Source organism: Equus quagga, chromosome 1 (genome assembly GCF_021613505.1).
Source record: "Equus quagga isolate Etosha38 chromosome 1, UCLA_HA_Equagga_1.0, whole genome shotgun sequence".
Taxonomy (NCBI): Eukaryota; Metazoa; Chordata; class Mammalia; order Perissodactyla; family Equidae; genus Equus; species Equus quagga.
The window spans coordinates 122,676,320-122,688,626 of record NC_060267.1 but is presented as its reverse complement, the minus strand read 5'-3'; the positions used below and the strand labels follow the sequence as shown (position 1 = coordinate 122,688,626).

General features: G+C 40.0%; 1 protein-coding gene across 9 annotated transcripts in view; it reads right to left on the bottom strand.

Annotated features, from left to right (window-relative positions):
- The window catches only part of MAGI1 (membrane associated guanylate kinase, WW and PDZ domain containing 1), a 598,134-nt gene that overhangs the window by 227,396 nt on the left and 358,431 nt on the right, over nucleotides 1-12,307 (bottom strand). For all 9 annotated transcript variants that reach the window (XM_046662236.1, XM_046662246.1, XM_046662260.1 and 6 more), the window contains exon 2: nucleotides 11,856-11,972. In XM_046662236.1, coding sequence (XP_046518192.1) covers nucleotides 11,856-11,972 — 117 coding nt within the window. The remainder of the gene's footprint in view (nucleotides 1-11,855; nucleotides 11,973-12,307) is intronic.

Here is a 12,307-nt window from a genome sequence, read left to right as displayed (position 1 = left end):
TTTTTTTTTTTTTTTATTGAGTTAATGATAGGTTACAATCTTGTGAAATTTCAGTTGTACATTAATGTTTGTCATTCGTGCTGTAGGTGCACCACTTCACCCTTTGTGTCCACCCTCCACCCCACCTTTCCCCTGGTAGCCACTAATCTGTTCTCTTTGTCCACATTTTTAAATTCCTCATATGAGTGGAGTCATACAGAGATTGTCCTTCTCTAACTGGCTTATTTCACTTAACATAATTCCCTCAAGGTCCATCCATGTTATTGCAAATGGGACGATTTTGTTCTGTTTTACAGCTGAGTAGTATTCCATTGTATATATATACCACATCTTCTTAATCCATTCATCTGGTGATGGGCACTTAGGTTGCTTCCATGTCTTGGCTATTGTAAATAATGCTGCAATGAACATTGGGGTGCATAGGACTTTTGGAATTGCTGACTTCAAGATCTTTGGATAGATACCCAGTAGTGGAATAGCTGAGTCATGTGGTAGTTGTATTTTTAATTTTTTGAGGAATCTCCATACTGTTTTCCATAGTGGCTGCACCAGTTTGCATTCCCACCAGCAGTGTATGAGGGTTCCTTTTTCTCCGCAACCTCTCCAACATTTGTTACTATTAGTTTTAGATATTTTTGTCATTCTAACGGGTGTAAGGTGATATCTTAGTGTAGTTTTGATTTGCATTTCCCTGATGATCAGCGATGATGAGCATCTTTTCATGTGCTATTGGCCATCAGTATATCTTCTTTGGAGAAATGTCTGTTCATGTCTCCAGCCCATTTTTCGATTGGGTTGTTTGATGTTTTGTGGCTGAGTTGCGAGAGTTCTTTATATATCATGGACATTAAGCCTTTGTCAGATATATGACTTGCAAATATTTTTTCCCAGTTAGTGGGTTTTTTTTTGTTTCAATTCTGTTTTCATTTGCCTTGAAGAAGCTCTTTAATCGGATGAAGTCCCATTTGTTTATTCTTTCTATTGTTTCCCTTCTCTGAGAAGGCATGGTGTCCGAAAAGATCCTTTTAATACTGATGTCAAAGAGTGTACTGCCTACGTTTTCTTCCAGAAGTCTTATGGTTTCAGGTCTCACCTTTAGATCTTTGATTCATTTTGAGTTTATTTTGGTGAATGGTGAAAAAGAATGGTCAATTTTCATTCTTTTACATGTGGCTTTCCAGTTTTCCCAGCACCATTTGTTGAAAAGACTTTCTTTTCTCCATTGTATGCCCTCAGCTCCTTTGTCAAAGATAAGCTGTCCATAGATGTGTGGTTTTATTTCTGGGCTTTCAATTCTGTTCCATTGATCTGTGCACCTGTTTTTGTACCAGTACCGTGCTGTTTTGATTACTGTAGCTTTGTAGTATGTTTTGAAGTCAGGGATTGTGATGCTTCCCGTTTTGTTCTTTTTTCTCAGGACTGCTTTAGCAATTCGGGGTCTTTTGTTGCCCCATATGAATTTTAGGATTCTTTGTTCTAATTCTGTGAAGAATGTCATTGGGATTCTGATTGGAATAGCATTGAATCTGTAGATTGCTTTAGGTAGAATGGACATTTTAACTATGTTTATTCTTCCAATCCATGTACATGGAATGTCTTTCCATCTCCTTATGTCATCGTTCAATTCTCTCAGAAAGGCCTTGTGATTTTCATTATATAGGTCCTTCACTTCCTTAGTTAAATTTACCCCAAGGTATTTTATTCTTTTTGTTGCGATTGTGAATGGTATTGTGTTCTTGAGTACTTTTTCTGTTAGTTCATTGTTAGAATATAGAAATGCTACTGATTTATGCAAAGTGATTTTATACCCTGCAACTTTGCTGTAGTTGTTGATTACTTCTAAGAGTTTTCCAATGGATTCTTTGGGGTTTTCTCTATATAAGATCATGTCGTTTGCAAACAGTGAGAGTTTCACTTCTTCCCTCCCTATTTGCATTCCTTTTATTCCTTTTTCTTGCCTGATTGCTCTGGCCAGGACCTCCACTACTATGTTAAATAAGAGTGGTGACAGAGGGCATCCTTGTCTCCTTCCTGTTTTCAGGGGGATGGTGCTCAGTTTTTGCCCATTGAGTATGGTGTTGGCTGTAGGTTTGTCATATATGGCTTTTATTATGTTGAGGTAGTTTCCTTCTATGCCCATTTTGTTCAGAGTTTTTACCATTAATGTCTGTTGGATCTTGTCAAATGCTTTGTCTGCATCTATTGAGATGATCATGTGGTTTTTATTCCTCAGTTTGTTGATGTGGTGTGTCACGTTGATTGATTTGCGGATGTTGAACCATCCCTGTGTCCCTGGTATGAATCCCACCTGATCATGATGTATGATCCTTTTGATGAATTGCTGAATTCTGGTTGCCAAAATTTTGTTTAGAATTTTTGCATCTATGTTCATCAGTGATATTGGCCTGTAGTTCTCTTTTTTCGTGGTGTCCTTGTCAGGCTTTGGTAGCAGCGTGATGTTGGCCTCATAGAATGTGTTAGGAAGTGTTCCAGCCTCCCTAATTTTTTGGAATAGCTTGAAAAGGATAGGTATTAAGTGATCTCTGAAAGTTTGGTAGAATTCCCCAGGAAAGCCATCTGGTCCTGGGGTTTTATTCTTTGGGATGTTTTTGATTGCTGTTTCAATCTCTTTCCTTGTGATTAGTCTGTTCAAATTGTCTGCTTCTTCTTGAGTGAGCTTTGGGAGATTGTAGGAGTCCAAGAATTTATCCATTTCCTCTAGGTTATCCATTTTGTTGGCATATAGTTTTTCGTAGTATTCTCTTATAGTTCGTTGTATTTCTGCAGAGTCTGTTGTTATTTCGCCTCTTTCACTTCTGATTTTGTTTATTTGAGCTTTCTCCCTTTTTTTCTTTGTAAGTCTGGCTAGGGGTTTGTCAATTTTATTTATCTTCTCAAAGAACCAGCTCTTTGTTACCTTGATCCTTTCTACCACCTTTTTCATTTCAATAGCATTTATTTCTGCTCTGATTTTTATTCTTTCTCTCCTTCTGCTGACTTTGGGCTTTACTTGTTCTTCTTTCTCTAGTTCAGTTAGGTGTAGTTTAAGATTACTTATTTGGGATTTTTCTTGTTTGTTAAGATGTGCCTGTATTGTGATGAATTTTCCTCTTAATACAGCTTTTGCTGTATCCCATATGAGTTGGTATGGCATGTTATCATTTTCATTTGTTTCCAGGTATTTTTTTATTTCTTCTTTAATTTCTTCAATGATCCATTGCTTGTTCAGTAGCGTATTGTTTAGTCTCCACATCCTTGTGCCTTTCTTGGCTTTTTTCTTGTAATTAATTTCTAGCCTTATACCATTATGATCAGAGAAGATGCTTGTTATTATTTCAATTTTTTTAAATTTGTAGAGGCTTGCCTTGTTTCCCAACATATGGTCTATCCTTGAGAATGTTCCATGTGCACTTGAGAAGAATGTGTATTCTACTGTTTTAGCATGAAGTGATCTATATATGTGTAGTAAGTCCAATTGTTTTAGTTTTTCGTTTAGCTCCACTATTTCCTTGTTGATTTTCTATCTGGATGATCTGTCTATTGTTGTGAGTCAGGTATTGAGGTCCCCTACTATTATTGTGTTGTTTTTAACATCTTCCTTTAGGTCTGTTAATAGTTGCCTTATGAACTTTGGTGCTCCTATGTTGGGTGCATAGATATTTATAAGCGTTATTTCTTCTTGATGAAGTATCCCTTTGGTCATTATATATTGTTGCTCTGTGTCTCTCTTTACCTGCCTTATTTTGAAATCTGTTTTTTGTGATATAAGAATTGCAACACCTGCTTTCTTCTGCTTGCTATTAGCTTGAAGTGTTGTCCTCCACCCCTTCACTCTGAGCCCGTGTTTGTCCTTGGAGCTGAGCTGTGTTTCCTGGAGGCAACAAATTGTTGGATCTTGTTCTTTAATCCATTTTGCCACTCTGTGTCTTTTTATTGGAGAGTCCAATCCATTTACATTGAGGGTGATTATTGATGCATGTGGACATAATGCTGTCAATCTGTCGCTCATTATCTTGATTTCCTGCATTACCTTTGTTTCTCGTCCTGTGTGCTTTAGCCTACCCATTGACTACTGCAATTTCTTATGCTGGGTCTCTTAGATTTTTCCTTATTTATGTTTTGTGGCTCTGTTCTGTTTTTTAGTTTAGTGGCTACCCTAAAGTGTGTATTTAGAATTTCGTGTATAATATAGTCTATTCTCTGGTGGTCTCTTACTTACTTGGCCTAGACTAATTTAGTCCCTTTGCTCTTCCCCTCCTAAATTATTATTTTCATTTCTTATTCCAACTCGTGTTATGAGTTTGTAGTTAGAGTGATAAGATCGCCTTTGCTTTGGTAGTTTCTTTACCTTTATCCTAATGCTATAGTTGAATATTTGATATCTTATTCTGGTTCTATCTATCTGTCTCCCTACTCTGTGGTTTGTGACCCCTTTCTCCCTTTTTTCTTTTTCAGGTATGAGAGCCTTCTTGAGAATTTCTTGTAGTGGAGGACTTATGGTTACAAATTCCCTTAACTTTTGTTTGTCTGGAAAAGATTTAATTTCTCCCCCATATCTGAAGGATATTCTTGCTGGACAGAGTATTCTTGGCTGAAGATTTTTATCTTTTAAAGTTTTGAATATGTCACTCCATTCTCTCCTAGCTTGTAAGGCTTCTGTAGAGAAATCCGCTGAAAGTCTGATAGGAGTTCCTTTGTAGGTTATTTTCTTCTGTCTTGCTGCCCTGAGTATTCTTTCTTTGTCTTTCATTTTTTCCATTTTTACTACTATATGCCTTGTAGTAGGTCTTTTTACATTGACAAATCTAGGAGATCTGAAAGCTTCCTCTACACACATTTCTCCCTCAATCCCTAGATTTGGGAATTTCTCTTCTATAACTTCATCAAGCACACTTTCTGCTCCATTTTCCTTTTCCACATTCTCAGGAATTCCTATAAATTCTTTCTCCTCATTGAATCTGCTATCTCTTGGAGATTTTCCTCATTCTTTTTAATTGTTAGTTCTCTTTCTTCCTCTGTCTGGAGCCATTCAGCCTGTCTATCTTCGATTATGCTAATTTTCTCCTCTATGGTGTCTACACGGGGATTCAGGGAATCCGTATTCTGTTTCATCTGGTCCATTGTTTTTCATCTCTAGTAATTCTGTTTGATTCTTCCTTATAACTTCAATCTCTTTTGTGAAGTAACTCCAGAACTCATTGGCTTGTTTCTCTTTCTCTCTACCTCATTGAGTTTTTTGATTATAGCTACTCTGAACTAATTTTCACTTAGTTTACCTATTTCCAAGTCCTCAGGACTTAATTCTGTGTTTTTATTGTTTTCCTTCTGGTCTGGAGCTTTCAGAAATTGCTGAATGGTAGAGGAGCGGTTTTTACGCATGATGGTAGAATTCGGTTGCAGTTACAGCCTGTTGCCTCTAGATGGGGGTCGAGGGCCCCGCACTCTGGGCTCTCTGCCTTCGGGCAAGATGGCGGCACCCAGCACGGTTTTCCAGGGCGGGGAGGGGCAGTTTCTCTCACACACCAATCTGGATTCGGATCAGCTCTGTTCTCTGGACTCCCGGGGCCCTGGCTTTATGGGGTCCCCACGCACAGAAGCTTTCCCCTGTCAGCAGGTTTGCACTGTACCAGCGGCAGGAGTCCTGTACAATCCCCCAGTCGTGCAGCCCCTCCCCCATTCCTTCCTACACCCATGGCAGCAATCCCTGTCTCTAGTGGAGGGAGCTAAGTTCTCTCCTACCCTGTTTCAGCTCCTCCGAGGCCGGCAGCAGCCTCTCCGTCCTCCGTCGTCTTGGTGCTGTAGGTCTCTGACATTCTGGCATTAGGTTTATTAGCTGAAATTCAGTTTTTCCAATCCTTTGTTGTAGTTTGGAGGGGACAGAGTCCCGGGTCAGCTCACCCCGCCATTCTGCTCCACCTCCAAAAGCCAACAGGCTAGCCTTTTTAAAGGCCAAAGCAATCTTTTATTTTAGATAGCTCTTACTTTGGTCAGAAGACATGGGCAATAATCACAGGGAGAAAGTTTCCATCAACTTTTATCTGACCAAGAGGATCAATTTATGCTTTCAAAACATGTCTAGTGTATAAATTACGACCTGAAGCATTCTACTTGTGTCAAACACAACCTGAACATAGAGATGCACATTCCAGGAGAGGAGCAATTTTCCAACATCCAGTTCTTTATCTTGGCCTCTTGCTGATAAACTGGTCTAGTTCATATCATCAGCTCTAATTGCAGAACAGGTTGATTCTAGGCAAGCAGCACTGGAAACAGCTGTGCATAAGAGAAACTAATAGGTTCAAATAATTTCAAAGATAATTTATGTCCTTGACATCACAGCCACAACAATAAACAATGCCAACTATTAGCAGATGCCAACATGCCTGTTTGAATAGGGCACTTCTACAAATAAAGACCAGGATCATCTATGTTTACCACATCAAATTCAAATTTCCTTGTAGATCAAACATGTTTAATCCTTTTGTAAACTCCTTTAAGTCAATGATCAATGCCTCTTACACAGGTTACAATCATCTCAGTATCAGCGAGAGCCTTGATCAACAAAGTGTTAAGCTACAGAACAAAACTGACTTATCCTTTCCTCTTTCAGATGACTTTGCTTGAAAAGAAAGATAAGTTCCTGAGCGTTGCGCCCAGAGAAGACAGGAGGGATGGGAGGGGTGGTGTTCAGCATTCCAGAGAACCAGGACTCCTGGATGAGCTATATCTCTCTTTGACAGCAGCAGTATAGTAAATGACAAGCCCTGTCAGGTAACGCATTTATCTTCACAGAGAAAGCGGCCATTCCAAAGCAAGAATCTCAGATGTTGTCACATCAGCTAGGACAAGAAGTCATAAAGCAGAAAGCTACCATGGCAGGAGGTACAGCGCTATCTAGATTGTAATTAGGAGGAGCTGTGAATGGGCATAGCCACTCCAAGCTCATGGGAGCCTCGACTTTCTTCCTCTGCACTTGGATTACCAGCCAAGTAATCAGTGGAGCCTTTATCGGCCATCTCGGAGCTCAAGCCTCTGAGCTGCCTTTTATGCTGAAAGCTTCATGGCAAGAGCAGCCCTGCTGTTTCTCCCAAATGTTAAATACCCAAGAAAAAAGATAACAAGAAAAACAAAGAGCACTTATAGCCATTTCTTCATTTGTTCATTCATTCAACAATTATTTATTCTGTGGTCCAGGCACTAAGCTAGGTGTGAGCTGGTCACTGAGGTAGAGACAGTCCCCGACCTGAGATTAGTTAGATTCTAACAGGACAGACAGACACATAGCAGGCACTACAACCAGTCACAGTATGTGCTTGAAAGGGGTCAGAGAGGGTGACTCTGGGAGCAGTGAAGAGGGCAATGGGTCCAATCTATGGAGGCCTTTCTGGAGGAAGTGGCATCTGGGTTAAAGCTTAAAAGGCTGTGAACTGGTCAGATGGAAAGGTAGGGAAACAGGAAGAAATAGTATGTACCCAATTACAAGAAGATACCAGGTGCGTGTGGGGAATAGATAAAGTTCATATGACTGAAGCACTGAGGGGGACAGGGTTGGGAATGTAAACAGAATTTGAGGGGCAGGAGACAGGAATATTATCCAGATGCTTCTGAGGAATGAGAGAAGTGAGCAACATGGGTGACATTCATATGCATTTCAAATCCATTTATTTCAAGGTGGTTTTCCACAGGTATTCTAAGAAGAGATCAAATGAAAAATAAGACAAATTGAGATATCCCAAGAGAATCTTGTAATGATTTTTTAAAAGCTGAATAATCATTAAGCAATTATTAAAATTCTATTGTACATACCAGCAAGTTACTTGAAAATCAGAGAGAAAATATTTATTTTTAAGGTATGGTGCCTTACAGAGCCCCCACCCCAAGACATAAAACCTCATGATGTTAAAAAGCTAAAACTAAAATTCAGTGGTGAGAAACTTTTTTCTTTTCTCTTTCACTCTCAGTGGTCCATGTTACACTGCTTTAATCACACCACTTTTAATGACATCCAGCACAAAAATTAGAGAGAACTGCTTTAACCCTGACCATGCTACTTGCTAACTGTATGACCCTAAGCGACCTATAACCTCTGAGCCTCTGGTTCCTCCTATGGACCCATGTTGTAGGGTTGCTGGCAGTATTTGGGGAGGCAGTGCTTGAGGGAAGTATTTCTATTTCCATTTTACTGAAGAGTAAATGAGACTCATGGAGGCGCCATGACTTGCGCCAGGCACACAGCTACGGAACACCCTCAGGCTTCACACCAGGGCTTCTGACTCATTCCACATCTAGTTCTCTTTCCTGTCATAATTTTTCTTTTGGGTGGTGACTTTTCTATGGTAAATATAATTAAATTTCAACTATGATGACCTTTTTCACAAAGTAGAAATAATAAAGGTTTTTGAATGAAGGCAAAATAAAAGGGGAGTGGAGAAGAAGATGAAGTGTAGCAAAAATAGCCCTGGATGAGCACTATAAATGGGTGAATTGTACGGTGTGTGAATTATATCTCAATAAAGTCATTAAAAATAAAAAAAATTGAAATAGCACTAGATGAGAAGTGAGTAACATGGTATTTAGAAGGGGTATGATTTTGAGGAAGTTACGTTTATTGCTTCATTTCTTACCTGTAAAATAGGGACGCTACTACCTGTATTGTCTTTGCCAAGGAATTATAGCAAAATAGAATTCTACGTGGTACAATACATCATGGCGCTCATAAGGCTTTACTACACTCTGATGATACCAAAAAGAACTTGAGAACAAAGGGGTTTTCTTTGTTAACATCTAATGACACATGAGGCTCCTAAAATGTATAGGAAAAGAAGTCTACCCCAGCTCGCAAGCACCTGTTCATGAGGTCATCCCTTCTCAAAATACTGAAGTCACTGAAACAGCAGCAGCAGGAAGTTCTGGAAAATACAGATTACATGAGCTTGTTTCCCTGTGGCACAGTTACAGCATCATCGGGAGGATCCACTCTCCAAATCAAGGGCTTCCCAATGCATTAGCATGACAGGTTGGGAGGGACGTCTGGTTTACCAGTCACATGGGTCAAAGAATCAAAATAAACACAAATGTGGCTGGAGTCATCCAAGCCTATAACAGAATCCCAAGTCACCCCTGGTCTACTCATGTTCAAAGGCGCACACGCTGCGCCAGACTCGGAAACAGACCGCTTCTGAATTTCCTTCTCATTTTATGAAGGAAACGTAAAATAAAATGTTACTTGTTTTCTCTTGCAGTAGGAAGACCATTTCCACATTCCAAGTTCCTGACTGACTGGCTTCACAGAAATGAAACATCAATACCAAAAGCTTTACACAAGCAAAGACAAAACATGATTTTCCACTGTTTTTAAAAGGCTGAGGTCATTTTTGCCCCATTTCCTACATAGTGGTAAGCTTAAAATCAAGCCATTTAGCTTGCAGTCAGGTCCAATAAATCAGTGGAAAAAATAAATGGGAAAGCATGCCAAAATGTAACCATAGTAACACCACAGATGCGTCAAGAAATGCCGTGCTCATTTACTTCATTCCCCATTTCTTAAATTGGAATCTAAGTATGGGAAAAATTATACAGAGAACAATCATGATTCTGCAGTTACTGAATTCTGGAAAATTGCATTCAACCTGCTGGACTAGAAGTAGAAAGGCAGCTATGGTATAGCTACAGAAACAGGCCCGGAAGGCTTAAGAGTCCAAAAGACCTGGATCTGTCACTTCTTAGTTTCTTGATCTTCCTGTGACTCTGTTTCCTCACCTGTAAAATGGGTATTAAAAATTCCAACCTTGGGGCTGGCCTGGTGGTATAGTGGTAAAGTTTGCCTGCTCCACTTTGGCAGCCTGGGATTCGCAGGTTCAGATCCTGGGCATGGACCAAGCACTGCTCATCAAGGTTGGCAACAGATGTTAGCTCAGGGCCAATCTTCCTCACACACACACATAAAAAAATCCCAACGTAAAAACACGTAAAAAAATCCCAAGAAGAGTTATTCTAAGAGTAAAAGCAGTGAGTATATCAGAGGCAAGGCAACAGTGGACTTCGGAGGCCTAAAGCCCTGGTCACCTTCAGCCTTGTTTTGATGGGCGTACTTTAGTGCCTTGGTTTCTTGATCTATAAAAACAGAATAACTCCTACCTCACTCAGGTGACTAACATTAGGAGTAATTATTAATCCAAGCGTAAGAAATTATGATCAGGATATCATTAGTGTTATAGTTTTCAATTCAAATGCTGAAAGACCAAAAGAAGTGAGGGCCAGAGATTCACATTAATATTATCACACATTTTCTCTGTGAAATGCAGCTCTGCCACTCAGCAGAAAGAGGCAACCTTGGGCACTAACCCAAGTTACTTGCAGTCAACCTCTCTTCCTCTTGGCACCTTGGTTTTATTAATAAGTAAAATGGAGGGTAGGGGGCTATGTTAGAATATGCTCTCTAAGGGTCCCAGTCTAGACTTACAGTCTCAGTCCTTGCAGATCTATTGCATGCCTTGGATTAGTTCTGTTTATTATCTTGGACTACTATCAGAAAACATCAGCACTTTAGCACATCGCTAGCAATATATTATTTTTTAAAGAAAACCATTTATAGCAAACAAATCACACCAATAAGCAGGGCACTTTGAACTTCAAATTATTCTTCCTTTCTTTTGCTGGTTAAAAAATGATACTTCTAAAAAAAGTGTTTAAACTTTGAAGGACAGGGTAGTAGCGAGGAGAAAAGAAAACTTCTAAGCAATAAAATCAGAATCATTCTTTCTTCTTATTTTGAATGAAATTAAACAATTGTATGTCTTCCCAGGATTCCTACCTTATGATTTAGCTGTATAGGAATGTAGTTTGGTAAAGCATAGTATCACTTCTCTACAACTGAGCTGCCAATTTATGTACCCCGCGGACTGACTGACTTCCTTCTTTCCCTTAACACAAAAACCTTGCTTCCGTAGTCCGTCTGTTCTATGTCTTGCTTTCTCAGATTTGGTCTGATCTAATAGTTCTGGGGCGTTGGGTTTTTTTGTGTGTGTGTATGTGAGGGAGATTGGCCCTGAGCTAACATCTGTTGCCAATCTTCCTCTCTTTGCTTGAGGAAGATGTCACTGAGCTAACACCTGTGCCAATCTTCCTTTATTTTGTATGTGAGATGCTGCCACAGCGTGGCTTGATGAGTGGAGTGTAGGTCCACACCCGAGATCTGAACCTGCAAACCCCAGGCCACTGAAGTGGCGCATGCAAACTTAACCACTACGCCACTGGGCCAGCCCTAGGGCTATGGATTTTTTAATCTGTTCAGACAAAATTACACATGAAATCCTGGTTTATGAGTCTGATAAAGTTGGCTGAATGGAGAAGGAGGAGGAGGAAGAGAGTCCACTGAGACATTCCCTTTGCTGAGCGACTGTTAGGGACCCACTGACCTCCACAGAGGTCAGTCTGAAGGCCCCTGGCCTGGCAACTCCATTAATAGCAATGGGTTAACATTTATGGAGGCTTACACCATGCCAATACTGTACAAAATGAATTTATGTACTTGATCCCATTTACTCCTCATAACAGTCCTATAATGTTAGTATGACTGAGATGTCCTTTTCACTGATTGGAAAACAGACCTTACAGAGGACAAATAATTTGCCTGGCATTATAAACTAAGAAGTGGCAGAGCTGGAACTCAAAAGCCAAGTAATTCACCTTGTGCTATGCTGATTGTCCCACTGTCGATTATGATTCCCTAGACTTACAGAGTCTCTAAGTGAGCAAGCCACCAAGTGTTCCAGAACCAGTTGTTGAGCTCTTCTTTATTCCCTCAACTTTTCTCCCACCCAGCCAGCAGTAAGATGCCCAAACTGGCTACTTACAAGGCACAGCATGGCGGTAAAGGTTGTCCCTTATGGTCTGCTGGAGCTCATGATCAGGAGACCCTTTCTGGAACCGCTGATTGAGAAAATGTCGCAGGTCCTTGTTCAGCTTTCCTCCTGCAGGAAATACATAAAACAGACAGAACATATCAACGTCAGGGCTTCCTTAAGACGGAGCAGCCTGAGATCTGTGTGCAGGAAAGCCACATGAAGCCATTCTAGTCAGCCACTTCAGTCACTAGGAGGACTTATTTTAGGTTTCCCTCCGCAGGGGAAAAAGCAAGTAAGAATGTAATAAAGATAAAATGGTATTGAAATAGCATTAATTTGGGGGTCCCATTTCATATAATACTAGAAGGCTAAAATAACAAAGAATTTAAACTAGGCCATTACATTTAAAATATGTGCCATATACACTTGCAGATTCTATTAGCAAGAGAGGAAATGACTAA